Here is a 26740-nt window from a genome sequence, read left to right as displayed (position 1 = left end):
TAAAATCGTCAAAACTTTCATCCTGTATCCTAAGGGAACTGTGCTGAATTTCGAGATGAAAAGTATTTTATGTTCTACGATGAGTTTCATATCAATTGATTCAGTATGTATGGGTGCGCCCAAGATACAGACAGACAGCCCAAAAAGGAAAAAAAAAAGATATCTTCCATGTACGGAACTAGGCCAGTTACAGTTTTATTACACGTAGGTATTGATAAGTTGTTTGAACCTACATGACGTCATAAGTGGACTCTACTATAAAAAGGTATCACTTTAAAGAAGCTAATAATAATGATTTATGGCAGTAACTTTTAATAATTCTTCCTAGAAAAGTGTCAGAAGGGAAGTTAACTTCATGAATTTTAATGAAATGCCATACTTTATGCTCGTAAAGTATTCATCCTTAATGGACTGGCCTCACCTACAAACAGTCTTTTGCTAACTTTAATGAAACTTATGATATTGTACTCAATTATATAAAAAAATTCTAATTTAAATTTTAATAACAAGAATCAATACTTGAGTATCTATCATCTTTCTTAACGCAGCTATGAATCTGAGAGGAGGGAATTATATATAAACCTACAAAAGGGCAGCATCGGTTAGCTAGTTTAGCTAACAGCATCGGTTAGCTAAATAAGCTAAAAATATTGTGGCACGATCCAGAAACTGAATCCAGTTATCCATAGACGTCATTTATTGTCATAAGTATCCTATCATATCATATCCAGTAGTATTGACTACTGGACTTAACCTCTCCAACGGGAGGGTTCGCCCGTAATTACCACGCTGATCAAAGTAGATGATAGTATGCTGCCCGTCATTTATAATACAATACAAATAAATAAAACTAATGAGACTTGTTTAGTGAAAATAACAGCTTTTTCCTTTACATGAGAAAGTAGTTAACAACAGTACTAAAAAGGGTATGTATCCTTCTCATTCTGTCTCTCCCGTCGTTTTGGCTAATCTGCATAAAACTTGTTTTTGACGCAACTATTTTAGAAAAAGAAATAAGGTTTCTGCCCCATTAAAATTTAATTACTCAAACATTATAGGAGTTTTTGCGAAACTAGCACACGGCAGTATCTTTCATATGATAAACGTAAAGATAAATAACATTTTTATTTAATACTAGCGGTGGCCAGCGACTTCATCTGCGTTCGTATGTGTTTTTAAAGCATCCCGTAGGAACGGTTTATTTGAGTGACGTCTGGCATTCAATGTAGGTGTAGCTCTATAAATATTTTTAAGGTGTGTATTCTTGTAAAACAAATCGGATGGTTTTTTTTAAGTATATGGATAGGCCTAGTTATGGATTTCAACAGAGTTCGGGTGTTCTTTCAGAAATTAGCCGAAAGATTTTCTCAGTAATCGGTAGATTGAAAAAATAGAAGGACCTGTTAAAATCAAACTATCCCTAGCCCTTCTTATTACTTCTTCTTCCCCTTCAAGATTATGCAGAGGCACGCTGTTCAGATTTATCTCAAATTCATGTTAATAATCTTGAACGCCTGAAAATTATGGACATAAGATTTATATTCGGTTTTTAAAATTCGATCACATTGGACCGCGTCTTAATTTATATACGCTATCTCTACTCTCTATCCTCTTTCACCCTTCTTAACAGTTGAAGGAGAATCTTGTAATTAGAGGTTTCCTGAAAGAGAACACTATCAGACGTAAGGCTGCCATTACACCCTAGTTTATTTTCCAAGCTGTTATATATTATATTATATGTTTTGGTGTAATAAAGAAGTTTATTTTTTTTTTTTGTAAGGCTTGAAATCAGTCTAGGCTTATTTGGATAAAGTAATATTTTACTTTGACGTTTAATAGTCGAAACGTACAAAACGCAAAATATGGTAAAGAACTTAAAAATAGTTCTCCTTTTTTGTAGTCACTTAAAAAGAAAGTAATGGCAATCAAATCTTTGTTTCAGAACGAGTGCCTCCACGCCGCAGTGACGTCATTAACGAAGAACCAGGCCGAGCATTACGACAAATACAATTGCCTGTGAGTACCAATAAAACTGTAATTCCTTTCGAGCCATTAACCCCACCCTTAATTAACTTTTGACGCCCAGATTACATTGACTTAGCGGAATAATTTAGAGGAGTGTCGTACAGTAGATCAAGTGGGTGACATAAGGTCCTTTAATCCATATATAGCACACCATTATTATAAGTGAGAAAGTGACTGTTTATTTCTTTAATGTTAACTATTTTCGGCTCAATCGTTTCACAATTCTTATTTGCGATTTGTAATTTGGCATACCTATTTAATTCGCTTGAACCAGTGTCAAATGATATACACTCACAAATGAATTACATGTATTATGAAATTATTTAAGGAATCTTAATTCTAATTCCTTTATAAATTTTATATGAATCTTGTCCAAAACCAATATTTTCCGGGTTTAAAATGTATCCTATATCCGTATTCGGGATATGAAGTATCTGTGTCTATATTTCATTCAGATAGTGAGATGGAGGTACAGCGGTTGAAAATAATAAACAAACAGACTCAATTCCGTATTTCTAAGTACGGATGTACCTACTTTTTAATTTCCATAGCTCATGTTGAAGAAAAGAACATTTTACTCGAATATAATTTTATTGCCCGCTACGAATATGTTCTTCACGTGACGACATCAAAACCGTTTCAATGAAAAGGAAGCCACACAAGATGAAAGAAACCTCCACGATTATTAGGTCGTATACATTTCAAATGCTCTTCAACTGGGATTTGAGCCTCTTATGTATTCACATAATATCATGAAGGCTCCACACATAATACATTCTTTACTCGAGATAGTGATGCGCTAGTGCCAAAAGTATCGATATTTTGAATGTAGAACTAACTCCCTTTAGATATATAAATTGAAAATAAATAGTTGACAACAAACGAAAGAAAAGAGGCCATTAAGTTGCTTAATAATATTTAATAATTCCAGCTTCTGAGATAGTACTTTTATATCGGGTGCTGTAGTAATCGGAGGTTGTTGTGAGCCCGCATTGATCTTAAATTGATCGTCAACCACACATACCCCTGTTTTATTTGATATTTATTGAATACTTGTAATTTTGTGAGAATATTCTAATTAGAATATTTTTTCACAGTTGAGTTGAGAACAAAAGAGATAATAAAGGCAAGGGAAACACACAATCTGGAAAAAAAATCGAACTAATTTTTTGGACTACCAATTTTAAGTTAGCGATAATGTAATGATGTTAGTAGCGATAATGATATTGCTGTTAAACAAATAATCGTTTTTAATACGTGATTCTCGGTACTTTCTCTCGATATATTATCGAAACATCGATATATCAACATCTTTGCGAAATATTTTCAACAAGACTAACATGTTATTCCCGTACAGAATTTTAATACAGTCGTGTATACCTTAGAATGTTAATGAGACACTTCTGAGATGAATTAATTAATATTCTTCTAAAAATGTGACTGTAAAATGTATGTTGTTAAAAAATATGAGGTAAACAAAAAGATTGCAATTAAGACTGACACAAGTGCAGTAATATATTTTAACATAACTGACACAAAGTAATTCAAACCAAGTTGACATAAAAAGTTGGTGGAACGAAATCTTTTCAAACCACAATAATTAATTAGAATGTAAAAAGATAAATAAAATAATACAGCTGTTGCTAGCGACTTCACCTGTGTTGGTTTCGGTTTTTTATCTGTCGGTTTTACTTTCCATGGATAACACGTATCTTTTATCTCTCTCCATAACGCCTCTCCATAACGCAAAGCTCTTATGCAGTTTTGTCAAGACGACATGGTTCTCTTTTATGCCGTTACCTTTTTTAATTACTTGTGTAACTAGGTTTTGTATCGAATCTAGCTTGAACTTCCCCTCCAACATTTTCGGGATTAAAAATAGATATTACAGCTCCAGGACATTCATACTATATTTGTGCCAAATGTTGACTAAATCGTTGTACTGTTTGAGTTACAAAAAAAGAAATAAACCAACATATACGATACCAAATTCATTTTGTGATTATTAGAATACAGCTATATTGTGAAAATTTGAACATAAAGTTTTGATTGTTTTTAATTATTTTGCCGCCAGCCGGTGGAACGATAAATATAAATATATTTTATTTGTTCGGGATATATTTGAGTTTCAGTACTGAAATTAGACAAAACAATATTTAGAGCAGTATATGTTCCATTGCTATGAAATATAATAATAAAATATACTACGACAATACACACACCGCCATCTAGTCCCAAAGTAAGCGTAGCTTGTGTTATGGGTACTAAGATAACTAAATATTTTTATGAATAATATACATAAACATTTTCCAGTAGTGGGAATTGAACCCACGGCCTTGGACTCAGAAAGCAGGGTCGCTGCCCACTGCGCCAATCGGCCGTCATAATGACTAAATAAGGGCCTTATAGTATAGCTTAGTCACTAAGGAGACGATTGGAGTTTCTCTCTTTTGACGGCCTCCTTGGCGTGCGTACCGGGTTCGATGTTCAGTATTTTTTTATAGGCAAAAATTGAATTTATTTTTCTCTTGTTTAATGGGATGCTTCCTTTACGATGCTGTCTAGAAACCATCCACTCTCATACATGTCGAAGTAAGACTGCATCATCACTTACCGTCCGGTGAGATACCAGTAGAGGGCTAAATTGTAGTGGAATATAAGAAATAATGACTGTCATTAATTAAATTTAAATTAAAAAAAAATTATGGATTTTATTATATTTTAATTCCCTTTTTTTTTAGACGGAGATTACCGGATGACGTCAGGACCTGCAGAAACTATGCATATTTACAAGAAATATATGACGCAGTTCGGGCAACTGATAGTAAGTATTATTTTCATATGTTAAATATTAAAATTTCTATCTTTTTATATAAAAATAGATCCCATCAAAGACAATTTATTAAATAAAGTTATGTTTTTACCCATTAGATGTTAGATAGATAGCAGATATTCTCATTCTTAAGAATGTAATTAATATGGCCTAGACGAAAATTAAATTGAAAGATATTAAAAATATTTTTAAGGCGCACATATTACAGACAAATATTATAAGCAGAATTATTTCTTTTACTCGAAAGCCTTTTGGATGTCATGTTCAAAATAACATAAATTACATAAATTACATCGGAACATATTTTTTTCCATTTAAACCTATTCTGTACTTTTCATTGGTATTATACCCTATTATTAAATATAAATAATAATAACCTGTTATAATCGCGTAGGAATAAAAAAAAACCGCATATAAATCAAAAGATTTTCTTTACAAATCAAGGTTTAAGCTTTGGGGCGAACCACTACTTCTTCTCTCAACAATTAAATTCTTAAACGTTTTGTTTCGAAGTCAACTTTTCTCGCACTCACGGCTTAGGTAAACAATTCTTTGCCTCCTATTTCCAAGAGAACAATGGGAACTGTTTGCAAAGAACAGAAAGCAGTAGAGACTTTTTCATTTAAATTCATTTAATTTTATTGCATTGGCCGTGTTTTGCTCGGCTCCACTCTAAACTCGGCAGCTTTTGTGTTTCAATTACGTAAGTTTGTTATCTTTCCTTCGTCTAGTGTATTTCATGTTAATATTAAATTTCATTCGAAAAAAATCCACTTCAATGAATTTATTTCATATCCGTGTATTTCTCCGGATAGAAACGTGTGCAAACAAAATGTATTTATTAATTTTTTCACTTTGTAGGGGCCTTTAAAGTCGGGTTTCCGTAAAGAGCTTTTACGTAAGGCTACTTATTGCAAAAAATCTTTGGTCTATTGTTTTACTCACAATAACATTTTATTATAGATGTAAAAATAATATGTTATTAATAGTTTAATACCTTTTTATCCACCAAATTTAAATAATTTTGGTTAGATTTATTCAAGTAAATATAGAGTCGGTCAAATCGGCCAATTATCTCAAATAAGAAATTTGTGTACCTGCATTGTTTAAACTTTACTAATAGAAGTGGGGCCCACAATTTTTTTTAAATGGGGTTAAAACCATAAGCTCGCTTGGTTTTCTGTGGGCTTATTTCAATGTGGCAATGGAACCCCCTAAATGGAAGGTCTATAAACACTATGGCCTCCACGAAAAATCTTAAGCTGTAATATAAAAAACAAACAAAACACGAACACGAAACACGATTTTTATACATCAAGGTATTTATGATTTAATCGTTGGTTTTTACAGTTACATGCTATTTCAAAGTTTTTCAAATGGTTAAATTTATTAACGTAAAATTAACTGTCTGGAACTGTTGTGAAAAATAAAAGAGAGCATACATTTTATGAGGACGCTATTTTTTGGTTTATGTCTTTATTACAGAACTCAAGGGGCTTATTCAAATTTTCAGCTTCATTACTCAAATTTTTCTCGAGGCTTTATTTTTAAGACAAGATTGATGGGATGGTTAATGACTCAAAGACGTACAGATCTTTATTAGGGACTGATGTTTATTTATATATATATAAAATATCTAAAGCTAAGGTACTGCTAATGCAATTGCTATTCATAAACTGTATAATTATTTTAAATGGCCTTGATTATGAAACTTATATGAAGAAGCATATTCTTTTTTTAAATTTGAAATGACTTTTAGTAAGGATTAATATTCTATGTACGCTTGTATGTGACGTTAGATACAAATATCACAACGTTTCTATTTAAAATATTTGTATAGATGTACCATTACTAGGTGTAGTAAATCAATCCTTACAAAAAGTATTTTTTATCAAGGCAACCATATTTAGAGAAACTTGGTTCTTTCTAGCATGTTCTTTGGGCATATACTTTAGTTAATTTGAATTTAAAGTACCGTGCAATCGCAACCTTGCTGGAGGGAAGTTTACGCGTATCAGTCAGTTATGCTTATTATAACATCTTAATGCGCTGCCCTTAGCCATACCTAACGAGGCGATCAATTTATATTATGCTGCATAGTGGATAGAAGTAGGCATTAATTTGCGGAATTCTATGATTTTTACAAAAATTAAAGTTATTTTGGTATATATACTCCGCGATAAGCAGGAGAATTTGTATGGTAAACATCTCCTGAGGATGCTCCGGTTTCAGAGCGAAATTTGCGTAGAGGGTTCATGTTTGAAGATCTGGTTTGTGTGGAGTATAAGGATTGAAAACATTATAAATTACACCACACAGATTCTCCTGCTTTTCGCGGTGTATAGCAAATTAATCTTAATTTTCATAATATATATGTCTTTTACGTGTTGGTTAATCCACACTAAGAACAGTATAGGGACGCCCACTGCTATAGATAGGTCTTCTATAGGGATTCCTGAATTTCCAGCACCTTGTGATATCGAACGTCCAACATTTCGGGCACTACCACGATAATTCTTCTAGGTGATCCTCTGCGCTGTTTTTAAAATTGTATCCTAATAAGCTAGCTAGGTACCTCTAGTCAACCTATAGATGTATTTATTTCTAATAAACTATTATTAGGAATTTTAAATAGTTTAAATTACTGGATGACCCATTTCAGTAAATTGCATTTTCTAAAAATGCATTTTCATTTTGCTGTCCGCTTTTTTTGCTCAAATACGTGTTTCTGCAGGAAATTCTGTGCACGATCGTCTTAATTTCTAAAACTTCTTTTTAAATAAGGTTTGGAAACTTTGCTTTACTTAATTTTATGCCTCCAGCTAGTCGACGCTGTATTGTAGTGAATTAACTTAAATCTTTATCTATTTTTTTTTAATTCCTTTTATACTTTTTTTATTTTCTAAAAAATTGTCTCTTTCGTTAACTAAAATATACTACTGAATACGAAATAACTTATTAATTTCGTAGTGTATTAGGTCCACTCAGCAAATATAAGTATGTTTCGATGCTGGATATCAAAAAATTCGGTAATATTGTTAAAGTTTCAATAGAACTTCATGTTACAGAACCGTTTGTTATTTGCTCTAAACTTATGGATTTCCTTGCAGCACTCAGAACCTGTTAACTTTAATATTTAGTTTAATTTCCAACTTGAAACAGCTAGCGAGAAGAAGAGCCTTCAAGCCGAGACATACAGACATGGAGTAAAATGGTTATGAAACACATATTCATGTTTAATTTATATTAATATATTGATTTTGATGGTTTATATTCTGTAATTTTGGCAATACTTAACCTATCGATCTCATTACTTAGGAAAGTATTTTAAAGAATAAAATTATTACAAGCTTGAATCCTTACTAACACTATAAATGCTTACTAATACTATAAACTGTTTTCGGATCTTTTGTTTACTAGTTTGTCCTTACTTCACACCCTCACTAAGCAACCAACTTGATTTATGACAAAGGGTTAGTTTCATCATGATGATGATGTTAAATTAAAAAAGGCTACTTCGTATCCCAGGAAACAAACAGTTGTAAAAAATAAAAATAAAATAAAATAAACAAACATATGTAAAAAATGGAATAAATGCGGTCCACACGAATTAGTATAATACTGAAATGCATTAATGCCATCAGCCATCAAATAGCAAGCCCATAAATATCGGGAAGGTTTGCTGATGCACCAATCCAATTGCAGGACTGTAGAAAGAATCAGAGGTCTGAAGCAGGCAAAAGTGTTTACAGACTTGAGCACCCTCCACTCTGACAAAGCCAAATATGTAAAGTAACAGTGTGTGGTGCTGATTATTATGCACGGAAGAAGTTATACTTTTGCGTTTATTGTTAGCCAGATTTTACCGATAAGAAGTTTTTAGATTTAATTTTTGCTGTGCAAATGAAAAATGAAAAAATGACGTTGATATGATTTTCATAACGCGCAAAAGATGGATAACTCCGAAAAATTAACATACTCGACACTTGTATAATTTTACCATTACATCATATTTAACATTTTAATCCGTTTATATAGACTCGTACTAAATGAATGTTTTTGTTCCAGGTGTATCAACTAAGGACTTTATGGCTAAATTAGGAGAATATTTAATACTAACGGCTTTCTCCCACAACTGTCGATTGGAGAGAGCTTTCAAGTGTTTAGGGACTAATTTAATAGAATTTTTAACTACATTGGATAGCGTTCATGATGTTCTGCATGATCAGGTAAGGAAACTATTAATATTTTTCCACCTAATTTAGTTTACCCTCAATAGTCTATAATAATTGAAAACAAGTAAGGTATTAAAAAACGTGACTGCCGAACACCGTATAAACTGTCACCTTTTTTTTATTTGTTATCAGATTCATTTAATTTTAGGATTCGAACTCTGATCGTGAATTAAGAAGGCATTGTGGACTAAATAAACTTTCATAAATTATGTAAAACATACATGAACTATGAAAAAATTACACTCCTTTTTTTGGCACTTGTATTAATAGAGCGTTGATAAACGGACAGATAGAAAGACGATAAACTATTGCCGTTTTCAGTAAATCAGACAGGTTGCAAATTATTCGTCCCTAAAAGCACGCAATTTGATAGAATTTTTTTATGCAGATGACATATCAATACCTACTGATTAGCAACTATCAGAAAAAATTGGGGTAGGTGGCGGTTTCAAGGTTTTTTTCGCCATTAAATCGCTTAAACGACCGCAAAAGATGTAACTGATACCGCCGCAGCATTGCGCCGTTTACACTTGATAAAAGATGCTTCTTAACAAAGTATTCTTTATTTAAATTTACCAATGTTTCGTAAACATTGAACAGATCAGTCGGTTACGTGTTGTAAGACGAAAATAGTCGTATTTACATGGTGCTTAAATAAATAGCTGATAACAAGTACTTTTTCTCTTGTCTATTTAACATGGTTCCAAATTACCCCGTTCCCATTATATGAAACTTATGCGACCGGAAATAATCACTGTTCCCCTTCGTTCAGTTCTGTTCACACACAGGTTCATGAATATACGAGTACATTAATATCTTATCTATTGCGGTGTTCCGACCGGAAGTCGGGCAACCGCAATGTAGCGAGTGAACAATGGAGTGGCATTGGACATAAAATACATATTTTAATGTAATCGGAAAAGTAAAGTATATTACAATATTTCATAAAAATGAATTACATTGTTTATTCCAGTGAAATATTGACAGGTTAATAATAATAATAAAACCTTTATTCAGACACAGTTTTTTTTTATTTTTTTACAATTTACACTAATATTAACGACTCTGTTGAGTCTAAATACACCGACAACTTAGTCTGTTTGCCCAACGTTGGCAAAGGCCTCCCCTATTGGCAGGTTAGAAAAGTTTATTTTTATAATGACAATAAGAAAAATGTAAGGATTACTGGCATATATAAAGGGTTGACTTCCGCTGCGCTCCAATCAGGTTTTGGCGACCTCCTTGGCGCAGGGGTCACGGGTTCAATCCCGCGACGCGTGGGCGCGTTTCCAAAAAACTTTGTAAGGGAAAATCGTTCTAGTAATAATTTTATTCTATTATGTCAAGGCGGATATAAAATATACACACATAATTAATAAAATATATATATGCTATTTAAAACCAAAGGTTGCAAAATTCATAGACTTAATAAAATTTGCGTTGCCGTATAATGTAAAAATCGAAAACTGGAAACAACGAAAATGTTTTACTCAAATAAAAATATACGAGCTGTAATAATTCCTGGTACACATCGTACACCATTGTTCACACATGAGTCCATGAATATACATTGAAGTCGTGCTACATATTAGCACGAGTGAACAACTCAGCGAATATCGGAAATTGGAGGAACTAGGGCTACATACATATATTATGTTCATAATTATGAATATTTTTAACAATATATCAATATTTTTATTATTTTTGTATAAATTATTTAATAAGCTGTTTTTTGTTTTTTATATTTTTTTGAATAAAAACTTAAATTTTTATTATAACTATTCGTAATAAAATATTCCAATGTAATTCAAGCAGGATTTGGTTTCTGAAAATTAAAATTTAATTAATCAAAATCCTTAGTCCGTCTTCCCTATTAATGTCTTCTATTTTTATAGCTCTTTTTATTTTATCCATCAAAATTTTAATTAAAACGTAATTAAAATTCTCGCCAGAGGTAACTAGCGGGCTAACTTGTAAGAGGTAATAGTAACATATTAGATCAATTACATTACACCAATACCAACAATATGGTTTCTACATTGTATCGTATCAGAGCGCCCAATTGCTTGGCGGCACATTTTCGTCGGTAGGGTTTAGGGTAACTAGCTTTGGTGAAAGCCTGCCACCAGACCAGACCAGGCCCGGAATTTTTCAGAAATTAAACATTTCCAAATTGGGAATCGGACCCGGGACTTCACTCTTAAAGGACTCACTGGGTCACATTTGTGGGGAGTGATAAAATGAATATTAAAACTATTATCGGACTATTCAACGCGGAAGTGCAGCAATATTTCTTGGCACTATTCCACACGGGCATTATTGTACTGTAATAAGTTCAGGGTTTGGCTACTAAGTTATATTTCCAGTTAATTCTAAGTTTAATTGTACAATTTATTACACAACTAACTCATGCCTGAGAATTTATCCGCAATTTCTAGTTTCCCAATGAACTAAGAGATAAGGTCTTTTAGTGATAAGGTCGCCTTTTGCTTTTAATTTTTTGTTTAACTATATTTGTAATTTCTTCTTTATTACGAAATAAATATGTTTAAATAAATAAATCAATAAATAAGATATAGTATACGATCTAAAAAGTAGCATTATGCTATTCACCCGTTACCAGCATTTAATTCGATCAAAGAATTTTGTACCTTTGTTACTTATGTCAACTCAACCACTGCACCTATCTGGATAAAATTTAACAGATAATCTTACATCCTGAAGTCCTAGAAAGTTTTAAATAGTAAACTTTGTTATATAGTATAGCTGTATAGCTAAACTGATCTTAACGCAATTCCGGAGATAGCTTTTTGGACACGGCCATCTTATTTTTTACCCCAGAATAAAGAAATGTTGATGGATTCACTGGTATCAGATGGCTATTAATATAAATATGAATATGGACTTAATTTAACTACTTGATAATATTGTGTATTGTATGAACCCTTGGATTGACAGGACGACGGCCTTAAAGATGAATCAACAGAGAACGAAGCAGCCTTCGTCTGCACAACTTCACACGCTGGAAATATTCAGTTGCATCTCACTACAGAAAGTGAACCCGTGGCGTATTTACTAGTTGGCAGCTTGAAGGCAATAGCTATGAGGCTGTATGACACGCAAACGGATATAAGACTGATCAGCTACTCCAACGATCCAAGGAAATTTAGGTCAGTATTTATAAAGAAACTAGATGACCCAAACTTCGTATGACCTAAAGGACACCCACCCACCATATATTGAATCGAATCCGATGCGGCAATTCTCAAACAGAATATTTTGAAGAGGTAAAAGAGATTTTCCGGCTCCTTGTTTTCTTAACCATCCCTGTTATCATCAATTATCCAATAAACGTTCACTGCTGGACGTAGGTCTTTTGTTTTAAATTCCAAGGTTTCTTGATGTCGCCTGTCTACCTAGTCGGGAACCTAACAACGTTGAGTGTTGGACAAGACGTTTCTCGGACGATCACATCCAAGTTGGATGCGGAGGTTCACTTGTTTTATGATAATTAATTACTCTTGTACTGAGACGAACAATCATACAAAGTTAAAACCAAATTTCTGTGTCTTTAGAATAAGTTGCTTAACTAATATTTCCTCACATCTGATTTTCCATTTGTAGATACGACATAAGTGCAGAACCATTACACCAGAGGTTGAAAGTGGATAATTGCGAGGCCGCCAGCGCCGCTGTGAGCCTGGCCTCATCTAACAAAGTGAGTGATTTGAGGATCGGAGTCGCTAGCTTCTGCAAAGCGTTCCCTTGGCACTTTATCACTGACAAGCGATTGGAGCTCGTTCAACTTGGTAAGTTGCCTTTTTAATGATCCTTTTAATGAATGATTGAATGGTTGGTAGAATGAATGGTTGACTAGATATAAAAATTATATTGTTGCCTACTTTAAATAAGAACACTGTTATAAAAATAGGATGACACTTTATATTATGTTTAGCGTCAAACCACTTTATAATATATACGTAACGTAACTAGCTGTCCCCGCGAATTTCATTTCGCCTTAATATATTCGACATCTCAATATCTTTATAAAGTACGTAAATACGTAAAATTCATCTTACTCCGGATTAATGTACCTCTCTATAGGTCATATCAACAGTTTTACGATTAGATATAGACAACTTGACGTGAGCTGTCAGTTGTGTTTTGTTACTAATGAACAGCTAGATAATTGTTTTGATTTTAAATTTTAAAAAAATATTGATTTTTAATATTTATTATCCTATTCCGGACTAACAGGAATCAAACAAATCAAAAATAATGAAAATCGGTCCATCCGTTCTGAAGTTATAACTAACACGACTTTGTTTTATAAATATAAAGATGTGTAGACTTACCTGGTTATTATTGCTGACATGCGATCATAAAATCGTTAAAACTCATTAAAGCCCATTGAAGCAGAGCAGAAAGCAATCCTACGAGAGAGGAGGCCAGCAGGACTTGTAGGCGTGGGACTGGGCAATAGGCTCATAATGCATAGAAACACTAGATAAATATATAAAAGGTCGAAATGTATCCTTTTTGCTCACCAGGATGCAAACAATCTTCATGCTAACTTTGTCGATTGGTATGACTGGTAGACCGTACATATAAGTAAACAAAATTTTTAAAAGACTGCGGTACGCTTCCTTGATCTTTTTTGGGGAGAAAAACTAGCTTATTGTCTCCTGGATACCAGCTAATTACACAAATTATAAAGATAATTTTTGTGCCATAGCCAAATCTAGTCTCACTAAGGACATCATACTTTTTCTCTCCCACGTTTTTTTTTTTTAATTCTTTATGTATTCAGGATTTTTCTTAACAATAAGAATGTCATTCTTGTCTCATGTCGATCAGCCCCATCGTTCCCTTTACGAAAATTGATACTTCCTTTCTCTTATCTTAACTTAAAATCTAATAGCATTCTGGCTACATCTGAATGAGGTGCCGCCAGGATACTTTGCCAAATCCCCACATCATAAAGATTTATTTTAAACCCCACTTTATTTACATTATACAAAACGTAAAATTTGTAGTTGACAAATCTTGTTTATGGTGTAGTAAACGCACGATTAAAATAAAATAAAAAATTACATCGCATAAAGCAAGCCATTTATTCGAGATATTTAAGTCGAGGATAAAATTGGTTTATGACCGAGATAAATACACAATACTGCTTTTTACTTTGATTGCGAGTAAATGTAACAGTGATACTGTAAGTTATTGTGAGTCTTTTAAAATGAAGTTTGTACCATATTATTATGTAAGTTTATTTTAGGGTATTAAAATATTTAATAGAATTTTCAAGAAAAGTTCGTTTTAGCCTAACATCAACAAGAACTGTGTTTTATTTCAAACTAGCTCTGCTCGTCATTTCGCCCTAGTAATAATATATCGTTAACACTGTATTGATGCTAAAATTATGTATATTATTCCGGTATAGAATACATTCTATCCCGGATACATCCTTTAGCAGTCTCCAGGATGCAAACTATTTCTTTGCAAAATTTTATCAAGATAAGTTAGTAAAACGGTCAAACCATGCATTGGTAACATATGCAATTTTTTAAAACTCGCGGGTAACTTTTGAAAGTTTTATTTCCGGGATAAATATTCTTCTCAAAGGTAGATATCTGTCAAGTTTTATCAAGAATGGTTTAATGTGAAAGGTAAAGCCGAACAAAGGTGACAAACAAACAATCAGACACACTTTCGTATTTATAATATTATGAGCCCACGACTTCGTGCGGTTTTTGTTTGGATAAAAAGCATTCTAATTGATTATGTGTTTTTGAAAATTATTACCTACTGTCACACTGTAACTAAGGTCACTAAAGTAATTTAGTTTTATTTCAACGCTAAGTAAGAAAATGTAACAAACATTTTCAATATTTACCGAAGCTGTTCACGCGCTCAGCGTTCAACAATTTTAAATATTTACTTGGAAGTTGTACGATGCTGTGCCGTGATAAAGTCTACCCAAATATTGTAAATTGGATACTGGCGCTATTTTACGGTCATAGTTTGTTTAAATTCCCCGGACACTTGATTATTTATAACTGGCCTATATGAAAGTCTCGTTATATTTTGGTAGCGAAATTAATTGTGGCCACAAAATTAACTAATTTAATTTATATTGTGATATTAATGCAGCAATTTACTAATATTACTTTAATAATTGTGTTTTATTATTTAGGACCGTTGATTTTGAACTCCCTACAAAAGACCTATTTCCAGCAGTGGATGTCATGAAGTGATGATGATGATGATTATTTAGGTATATGACGACCTCTCTGGCTCAGTGGTAAGCACTGTGGTTTATTTGGAAATCTATAATTTCTGAAGTGTCTCTGGTCTGGGCTGGTGAGAGACTTCGCCCGTAGCTAGTTACTACCCTATCAATAAAGATACAATGCCGTGCAGAAACAGGTTAGGAGAATCGGGTATTTAACTGCCATGGCCATACAAGAAGACAAACAAGTGTCAATAAATATAGTAATACATATGATATTCGATGTTTATCTATTTACTGTTATTGGAAAATAACTATGTGAATGGAAATAAGGATTCAGATTTAGACCGTCAAAACGGTGCAGATGTTGGTTGGCGGGTTTCTAGGTTAGTTATTATCAAGTTTAATAGCCGGTTGGCGCAGTGGGCACCGATCCTGTTTCTTTCTTCTGAGTCCAAAGCTGTGGGTTGGGTCCAAATATCAACAACGGGAAAATGTTTGTGTGATGAACAGGTTTTTCTGTGTCTGGGTGTTTATCTGTATATTATAAGTATTTATGTGTATTACATTCATAAAAATATTCATCAGCTATTTTAGTCTTTCTGATAGTGTCTTTATCTCACTACCGTGTAATTCTTATGTACGCATCAAAAGTGCTACCTGTGGGCCTACTTTAATAAAGATATTTTAGACTTTGACTTTGACTTTGACTTAGTACCCATAACACAAGCTACGCTTACTTTTCTGGCTAGATGGCGATGTTTGTATTGTTGAAGTATATTTAAGCTAGGGCTAATAATAATTAACTAAAATAGGGAGATTTCTGAGTTCCAAGCTTAAAGGTACTTACCTACGTTATTTTGTGGTTGTGGAAAAGCTTTATGGCTGCCTCCAACCCTTGGGAGGACGGAGGTTATGTTGTACTCCCCCCTCTAAAAGGGGTATGCCCAAACTAAAAAAAGATTTTTTGACAGAAACTATAAAATTTTGGAATCGAACCCAGTAGATCATGTTTCATAGTAAAAGTCAAATGCTCTTCACAAAATCAATGCAACAGTTTATTAAACCCCTAATTGGTTTATATACGCCATTATACCGTAATACAAAATCGCTTTGCGTTACGTAGCTACCTACTTACTACAGTGCCCGAAGCCCTCTCAGACCAGGCACGAGCCTTATTACAAATTACCATTTTCTAATTTGACCCGAGCTTAGGGATCTAATTCCAGATTTCACTTATTATACCACAGCGCAAACTCTACGGAGATCTAATTTACAGTATGCAGTTTCTAAGTAGTTCGTATAACAGAGAAGTAGAAACTAGCAGATGCATTTTTTTTTTTTTTTTTTTTTATATTTATAGGCGAGCGCTTGACTGCAATCACACCTGATGGTAAGCGATGATGCAGCCTAAGGTGGAGCGCGCTTGCCTAGAAGATGCCTATTCACTCTTGATTTGAAGGTACTAATGTTGTAAGAACTGGGGAAAATGGAAGCTGGAAGAGCATTCCAGATCCCAGCGGTGCGAATTAGAAACGAAGATGCGAAGCGCTTCGTACGCGTCCGCGGTATATCGACCACGTAGGGATGCAGATCCTTCCGGTGCCTCGCGGTTCGATGGTAAAAAGGCGAGGGGGGAACTAGATCAAATAGTTCTTGAGCACACTCTCCGAAATATATCCTATAGAACACCGAAAGGCAGGCAACCTTGCGACGATGTTCCAAACTCTTAAGCAGTTACAAGCAAATACTTTGAAACAAGTTTCTTCGAACTAGGCAATTGAAATCTATTTCCTCTGATTGGAAGTGTGATATCAGATGAAAATTTCATCTAACTTATATAGACTTAATATAAAGCGCGCCGATAGCGGAAAAAAGCGAAATTTAATCAATCCAGACAGGATATAACTGGAATTCTATTTTTGTACCGGCGGCATATTGCCGCTTGACCTAGAAACTCAGACACGGTTCTATTATGTAACACTTTCTTTATACGGACTACAAACGGGAAATAAAACACCAATAATTGTTTCACTAGTAAGAACTAATGAGGTCAGGCTGTTGAATTATTTTTAACGAAGTACCTATTCAAAACTTTGCAGTTTTTTTACATAGGAACAGAATGGAGAATTGATTGCTCTATGAGAACTTTAAAGCAGAACTTAAAATTAATTAAGGTTGCAACAAAATGCTCTCAATTTGAACGAATAGAACTTTGAATTTTGCAGAAAATCTCTACTGCACAGATATCTAAAGAAGTTAATACAAAACAGATAATAATTTAATTCAGACATTAATGATATGTCAAAGTTGGTGTACAAAATGTCGTAGCAGATAGACATGTTGTTTTGCTAACAACATCATATAAATTCTTGTACGAGCGCTTTAATTTTTTCACCATTCACATCACATATGGCGTGATTTGAAAGTGGAGTTGTAAGGTAAAAGGATAAACGTAACCGTGATTATTACTGTACAAGTTCTCTAAAATCTCAAACTAACTTATTTACCTTAATGATATCATACTTAGCCCTTATCGGCCCTATACAGAGCACGGGATCCTCTCCCAAAATGAGAAGAGGTTAAGGCCTTAGCCCACCACGCTGGCCCAGTGTGGATTGGTGGAATTCACACACCTTGGAGAACATTATGGCGAACTCGAAGTATGCAGGTTTCCTCACGATGCTTTCCATCAGCGTTAAAGCAAGTGATATTTTAATCCATAAAACGCACATAAATTAAAAAAGTTAGAGGTGCGAGTGTAACGAATCTACCCTACTCGCTAAAAAACAATATTTTTAAACAACGTTATATCGAGAGAAAATCAATTCCCATAATTTTATTTCGTAACATGCCATTATTAAATAAATACATTTTAACAGTTTCTTTTTTCATATATGCATTAGGCGATACGATCGCTCAGCACTCCAAAGCCGTGCAAAGGAGTGCTAGTATTGTGTCCATATGAAATGTAGTGCGGATGCGGTTTAGTTACTATTAGGATTAGTTACACGTGTTTGGATTCGAGCTCGGCCCCCGGAAGGTGAGGTCGAAGTCCTACCCACTGGGCTATCACCGTTTCATTAAATATTTCGCTTTATTTACCTTATTAACTAATTAATATAAAGAAGAGCACTAAAACAGTCTAAAAATATTCTGTAATATCCAACTGCTATTAAATTGACCTAACTATATTTAACTGATCGATTCCGCCTCTGAATATAGATGTGCTAAAAATTTAAACTTAACGGCAGAACATCTCCAATTTACCAAATAGGTTGATTATAAACGTTTTTTTGGCCCTTAAAAGATTGCATACAAAATATCTACAGTTTATACTCGCCCTAAAAGCCTTAATTTAAGTAATTATGAAAGGGTCGGTGTCAGATCGCACTGGGTCTCTAATATGAGGTTCCCCTCCATTAGCTTATTTAGGTGTTCACATCGTTTTTATTCTGCGAAATCGAATAATATCTTCAAAATTTATTGCTGAATTTTGGCAAGACTTTTAATTAGGTTCGAAACTTCTTAAATAAAAGCGTTTGTTGTTGTTACGAATGATGGCACTAGTTCTGCTTTAGGCCTCTTGAAAGGGTATAGGGTACTCTCTAATGTTCTATCATCTACATTCATCTACATTCTGCAACTCGCTTGTCATTCAAACCTCATGGGGTTTTTTTTTGCTGTTTATATAGCATTAATATGCAATATATAAAATGGGTTCAAGACTGAGAGTGAGACTGTTCAGACTTTAGTCATTTTCACGGCATTATGTCCTATGGCATTTTATTATGGGGTAATGCTGCTGATATAGATTCTATTTTCGTCCTGCAGAAGAGGGCTTTTCGTGCAATATATAAAATTGGCTCAAGAGAGAAGTTATAAAAATTTCGGTGCATAATCAGTTCATATATGAGAATTTTTAATTTATTATCATAAAAATATAACAAAATATAAAAAGTAAATGGACTGCAACAATATAAATATTAGAAGCAAAAATAAAATAGTTGGGCAGTTTACTAGGCTACATAAAATTGCTAATTCATTCAAGGGCAACTGTATATTATTTTATAACAAATTACCGAATGAAAACTTTGAGATGTCTCTCAAGAAGTTCAAAGTTTATATAAAACGTAAGCTTACAAAAAAATCATATAATAATTTTAAAGATTACTTAAACGACAAAAAAACTTCGGTGTGAATTACTCTAACTTCATAGCTTAATATTAATTTTCTGTGAGATGGTGCTAACAAAAAAATACCCGACTAAGTTTGTTGTGGACTCTTCTTAGACCAGGCACGTTTGGCACCCCCGTAGCTTTAGGTTTAAGTTGGCGAACGAAGTTATCACCATCCCCTTACAATTAAGTAAACATATGTATGAACGCTTCATAAGTGCCTGTGATAGGCCTACATGAATAAAGAATTTTTGAATTTGAATTTGAATTTGAATGATGGTCAATTCGTCTTATCCTGCGATTGCCTACCAACCTGCAATGCGTGATTATTACTAAGCATTAACTTTTTATGGGAAGAACAAGAAAGCTACAGCAAGAGTAAGTCAAAGTCAAAAATATCTTTATTCAAGTAGGCCATAGTTGGCACTTTTGATACTTACATTACATAAGAATTACACGGTAGTGAGATGGTGGCGATAACCATTTTCGTAAACTTAAATCTAAAGCTACGAGTAGAATAAATACATTCAACAATATAACAATGATTGTGATTGCAATAGATCATTCACAAGTTTTGGCAACTGAAGTGATGTGGAGAACATAAAAATAACACTTGGCTCCTAATACAGAAACATAATAAAAAACACAATTTCACACGTCCCTACTTACGATCTAGAAAATAGCGCCATTAAACTCGTGTTTATGTCGGGTTGTGGTTGGGCATATGTATTTATTCTTCTTCTTATTTATACTAGTCTGCTTAAACGTCAGGAATGTCCAAAATCTTATTTTCCGACACATACATCTTTGAAAAGTGTCTGCAAAATGGCTTATTTGAATCAAGAAAGTTTGAGTATTAATTAATACACCACGTATTTGTTAACCAAATGCATTCAGTAACCTCAAATTTAATACAGCTCCATACAACATATAAGATTCATACTTTAAGACTGACGATCTTATAAAACTCATACAGGCTACTGAGATGTATATATTACCGGATAATTTACTATCCGTGAGAAAACAGTCAAGCGTAAATTCAACATCAAAGGAAAACTATACTTACCTACCTACCAGTGAGATGTTAATATTTCTAAATTAAGAGATTTACGACTCTGAATAGACATAGAACTCAAAGGTAACTAAGATTAAGTTCGTTGCTTTGATTTAATGTTACTAATTTGTAAGCTCACTACTAAATAGTAATAAATGTATCATAAAACTGACCAGCGCTGCAAGATTACTATAGTTTTCATTGTTAGCGATATTGGTCTACTGGCTTGAGGATCTATCTGTTTGGACTTGAAATTAGGCGGGACGAAAAAACGAAGCAAATTTTTCGTCATTTGTTACCTGACTAAAGAAAATATTAACTAAGTAGAATCACGGAAAAATTGTCACAAAGGAAGACTACAAACATCGCCATCTAGCCCCAAAGTAAACGCAGCTTTTGTACTGAGACAACTGATACATACTATATACAAGTAAACACCTAGACATTGTAAAAAGTTTATGTTCATTACACAAATATCGTACAGTTGTGTGAATCGAACGGACGGCCATGGCCTCAGAAAGCAGGATCACTTCCCGCCGCGCCAATTGGCCGTCTATGTAAAATCGTTAAGTTAAAGTATTTTTTCGGGCCCTTTGGACTCTAGAGGTAATATCATCTCACGGCTTTCCTCAAACAAATTTCGCTTAAATTTATCTTGATAAATGATCACAGAAATACCTAACGAAGGTAATTTTGTTGAATGATGCGGCGCTTAGCCTCATTCAGGGACCGAATCTAAATCATCTGGCGTTGAAATATTTTATCACTGCATGGATAAATCGACAGAAGTGCGATTTGAAATATAGGGGAAATGGGCATTGATACAAGCCGGCATAGATATATAGTATATAATTTTCATGCAACCGTTAGTTATTTGAAATATAAAATCAGTTTAATTTTATATTATTTGTATAATACTTCACATAGTCTTTTTATATAAAAGTAAAGATTGCTTAGTAAGTTTTAAATTCAGTAAATGAAACATGGAAACTGATCTAATTTGGAAGATTAGGACACTTCACTGCTTTTAAATAATATTGTGTGTGACTTTGGTTTTGCAGTAATTTATGTTAAGATTACATTTCCACTGAAAAATCACTTCACTTTCTATGTTTACACAACTTTTGTTTTAAAATACTACTTATAACTATAATTATACTTTATAATCTATACTTGTAATAGAACTGTAACTGGAAGATTTCTGTACATTTAATATATTTTGAAAATTTTGGGATGCTTTATAATCGATACTGAGTCCAAAACAGATTTTTATTTAATTTTTGTCTTTCTGTCTGTCTGTCCAGGCATCACGTGAAAACTACTGAACGGATTTAAATACAATTTGGTATAGTGGTAGCCGATATTCCGGGTTAACATATAGGCTACTTTTTATCCCGATAAATAAAAAGTTTCCTCCGGGAAATGGGATGAAAGTTTTTATCAATTTTACTTCATAGCTCCGTTTAATTTGAACCGATTTTAATAATTCTTTTTTTTTTTTAATTGTATACTAACAAGCATGTATTGTCTAATTTTTATGAAGATTTGATAAATATTGTCGGAGATAAAGGACAACTCTTTGCAGATACCAGGAAGTCGTAAGGCATATGGTACAACGATCGAATGCATGTGTATCTAAGTATGGATGGATGGTTTTTTAGTGTATATTTTACTATGGTTTTGTGTAAATTGGCTGAAATATAACAATGTTTTGTAAAGATGTCATACCGATTTAGAGTTTTACTGGCGTACGCCGCGAAAATGGTTGATGATACACAAATATAATGTACTACATGTTTAAAGTAATCGTGATTATCTACAAAAGAATCCGCGAGGCTATATGTCTAACTGTTATGGTTAAGTCAAAATAACTACTTTTTTATAATTTTTCTTTAAAAAAACTGGTATAATTGTAACACGTTGACATTCCTATCATGATATTAATACTTATCCAAATAAATAGTTTTATAAATATGAATTTTGATTATATACCTGCAAATTACTTTTTAAATTGTTCAAATTGAACCTGTCGCTTAGAAGTTACGACGGGCATAGAAACGAAAAAAGTAAGAAAAATGCAGCGGGCCGCCCGGCCGCGAGTAAAATACTTTGGTAAAACTGGACCTGATAGGTAACGCTGCAATTCGATTCTGTGTTTTTTTAAGATATTAAAACCTCTAATAACCGATTCGGTGCAGACGAAGTTGCGCGGGTCAGCTAGTAAATAAATAAATTACTTGTTCGCGCTGCCTTACGCGGTTTGAGACTAGTCAGGCATGTAGCGTAGTAAATCGAAGTGAATTCAGCGGTTTTATGAATAATTATAATATTATTATTACGTTCTTTCACGAAAACTAAAACTAAAGACTTTATTCAAGAAGATTTTCCATGTTGTTCAAAGTTTAGTGAGATCATAAATTAACAAAAAATAATTAGATAAGCCATTTTTGGATTCCTGGCAAGCACCATAGAGGCCAAAAGGGCGACGGCGCGATTCTATTACTAAAGGGAAATGAGGGAAAAAAATAGACATTTGTAGAAAGATTAACGAGGGACATTTGCCTAATCATTGGGTCAGTTTTTACTGCTGAAGGAGATTGAATGGATTTACACAGTTTGTTTATACAGTTCTTTAAAAATTTGGCGTAGATAATAAATTATAATAAAGATTGATTTAAATCCTTTTTTTACTCCACGCACAATTTAGGGTCAAATTACGTACAGGAATTTCACATTATTCACTGAAATTCTTTATTTTCTTTACTTTTTTATATTATTCACCGAAATTGAAACAAATAATCATAAACTTCACAGTGACCATTACAACCGACTCTTTAAAGTGGTAAGAAAATATACTTGTAAGAAAATGCCAAAGCAAGAATTGTTGAGTAGACCACAGTTGCTCATTTTTAATTCAAAATCCAAAAATAAAAAAAAAAACGGACAAAACCGGTGTTTTCTTGTGATGTTTGTACAAGTATCAATGGCGATGGGTCTCCCGGCGATATACCTAATTTACACATTTCTACGCACAATAGAACGGATGCTTTCCCTTTCGAAAAAGAGGCCTGTTTTCTTATCCAATCTTATTCTTCTAAAGAAAAGAGAGCCTGATAGTTTTTATATTGAAATATAATATCAAACTGAGTGCCTCAGTTTCTGTTCAAATATTGAAAGAAACAGCTATACAATAACATAAAACAACACTGTGATAAAAGATAATGTGATATGTTTTTGTTAGAAAACTAATACCTATTTTCTTGGCCTGACCCAATTAATAAAGCTATCCTTTTTTAATACAGAAAATTCACCTTGCCCAAAATAATCGAAACCAACAGTTCGTGATTCGCCAAAAATACTACTTTACACACGAGCTGAGCATTTAGCACTTTTAGTCCCACTTATATCTACAACTTTTATGGACTTTCATGGAAAATTCTCTAAAACCTTTGTTCATTTCAGGTGGAGGTTTCATGAGACTCTTCGGTACATATCTCTCTTCGCATGGGTCATCTCTTGGTACATACTTCAGACTTCTCAGACCTAGAGGGGTCCCGTTGGATTTCCGCGAAATCCTGAAGAGATTGAACACTCCTTTCATGTTCTGTCTCAAAATACCAGGCTCTACATCGCTAGCTGAGGTAAGTGGAAATAATGTTTTGAGCTATCACATTGTTTTAATTTTTTGGTAACTGTGTCCGTATACATTGTCTCACGAGTAGAAGTAAATGTTTTTTAGGGTGTTAAATTGGCTTTAAAGTATTTATGTATTTGCGTGTATCATCCTCATAGTCATCATAAACCCGCTGCAGGGCAATGGTCACTTCTTACAATGATATGGCATTTGGCCATAATCCATCACACTGACCAAGTGTGGATTTTAGACCTCGCAAGCCCTTGAGAGGTCTATGGAGGAATCTCAGGCATGTAGGTTTCTTCATGGTGTTTTTCTTAACCGTTAAAGCAAGTGACATTGAACTCCTTAAATGTACATAGCTTTAAAAAGATAGGAGGTTCGTGCCGGGGATCGAACTAGGCTATCGACGCTTGTATTTATAATAACTATCATAAATATCGCAGGCTCTCGCGGGATGCATTAGCAAATATTTGTTCTATATTATATACCTATAAGAGTTGGACATATAATTACAAACACATAACAAAAACCAAATTATGATTGGCCGATGGCTATACGGTATTTTTGCTGAGCTGTCTAGACTGTACCGGAAAGTGGACCTCTTGGAACAACGATTTTGATCAAGATAACGTCGACTTTAGGAATTTGGTTCTGGAATAGTGCTCTTCAGTATAATAGCGCTTGTATTTTATATCCATGGGGTATATGTTGATAATTACAAGCAGTAGGTATATTTCTTATTTTATTTAATATCTCCCAGGTGAATTTATATATTTATTGGCTGGTGTCCTAGGTTAGTAAATTTTGCCTTACATATTGCCAGACAAAAATAAGTTTAAATTTTTGTCTGGCAATATGTAAGACGAGCCCAGCTGTACAATATTATAAGTCGCCTGTACTAAGTATTAACCTAATACATGCGTAAGGTTTTAATTACTCTGCACGTGTCTTTGATTTGATATGGAATCCTGCTTATTGATTGGTTACGGGATTGCAAAAAATTACTGCGGATAATAAAACAGAATATATTTATCTAAATCCGTGCCCTCTCTCAGAGATCATTCCTTTACGAGAAAAGGAATAAAAGTACTCAGGACTCAGGTCCTTGTAGATAATCCAAAATTGTTCAAATATAAAATATATTCAAATATTATTTAGAATATGATAATATAATAAGGAATGGCCGTCGAGAAAAAATCGTATTAGCATTTCACGCGGGGGAAATTGTCCGACCGAAAGTAAAATAAAGCCCGGGCGAGAGTACAATAGATCAAACCTTAAACATCCATTCAATGAGATTTTTAACCTCAAAATGGATTCCGATTAACAAACCGATATGATTTCCAGCGATTAGATTAATTCATGGTGCGTTGATTTATAAGCATCGACCACTACGTAAAATCAGACGCATAAACGGTAATTTATTTTATACTCCAATGTCTAATATTAGCGCAGTTATTCATGGTTTGTCATTTTAAATAAATTTGTTAAATATATTTTTTGAGGTTTGTATATTAATCTAAATACTGCTAGGAGAAGGCCCTGGAGTAAATAAGTATATAAATCATCGCCAACCTAATGAATATCTCTTGATGGGTGTCCTCTGCCATACGAAGGGAGGGATATAGATCATAAGTCCAAGACGCTATTTAAATGCAATCTGGCGTGCTTGATTACTGAAGCAGATTGGTTAGTGATTCAGACGGCGGCGAACGACGGTTAACTTCTTATTGATCATTTGTTTTTTTACTTTAACTTAATTTTTAACTGGAATGTGTATTGTATTATATTATTGTAATTTCCCTATGTTTGGAATTATAATTGATTGAATACAATATTTAAATTCTATGTAAATTGGTCTTTTTTAACTGTAAATACTGTAATATTATCTACAACGTAGTAAATATTGTATTATTTTATCAGGTTTGGTTTGTACTCATAAGTGTATATCAGACTCTTATGACTGAATATTATATTATGCAAGGTAAAAACCTTTTTAACCGACAAAAAAAAGGTGGAGGTTCTCAATTCAGTGTTTTTTAACATACTGAATATCAGCGCTGAACTCAATTCATTTAAGCAACTTAAATTCACAGATTTATAAATCTATTTATCACATTAATATATTTGCATCGAATCTGTTAAATTTTGATAACATCATTCATTCAAGTAGACAAATTAATAATTGATGATTTGCGGAGAATAAATGATTTATGATGTGGACCTGTCGGCAAACTAATGAATATTCGGTTTGCGTGTGCTTAATATAAATTACTGCGGTTTCACCGGCTGGGCGTTTACTCTAGTTAAGTAGGCAACCGAAATTAACGGCATTTAATAGGCACGTATACAGAGTCAATTAGTGAAGGAGGCTTGAATAACTGTAGACTCTTGCTTAAATAATATTTGAATCCCTTGCGAATAATAATAACGTACTTTGAAATCGTGACATATTCTTAACAGTAACTCAATGGCACCACTGAATATGGCGCTGCGAAAATGTACTAGAGGTTTCCGAGTTACGAGCCAGATATCGACACATCTGT

The 26740-nt window shown here is 33.5% G+C and overlaps 1 protein-coding gene across 1 annotated transcript in view; it reads left to right on the top strand.

Moving 5' to 3' along the window:
* The window catches only part of LOC120625075 (head-specific guanylate cyclase), a 131279-nt gene that overhangs the window by 72372 nt on the left and 32167 nt on the right, over window positions 1–26740 (top strand). The window contains exons 3-8 of the mRNA XM_039891990.1: window positions 1943–2016; window positions 4767–4849; window positions 8927–9087; window positions 12052–12263; window positions 12718–12902; window positions 24020–24198. Coding sequence (XP_039747924.1) covers window positions 1943–2016; window positions 4767–4849; window positions 8927–9087; window positions 12052–12263; window positions 12718–12902; window positions 24020–24198 — 894 coding nt within the window. The remainder of the gene's footprint in view (window positions 1–1942; window positions 2017–4766; window positions 4850–8926; window positions 9088–12051; window positions 12264–12717; window positions 12903–24019; window positions 24199–26740) is intronic.

Source organism: Pararge aegeria, chromosome 7 (genome assembly GCF_905163445.1).
Source record: "Pararge aegeria chromosome 7, ilParAegt1.1, whole genome shotgun sequence".
Taxonomy (NCBI): domain Eukaryota; kingdom Metazoa; phylum Arthropoda; class Insecta; order Lepidoptera; family Nymphalidae; genus Pararge; species Pararge aegeria.
The sequence above is the reverse complement of the archived record's forward strand: the minus strand, read 5'-3'. Positions and strand labels throughout refer to the sequence as shown.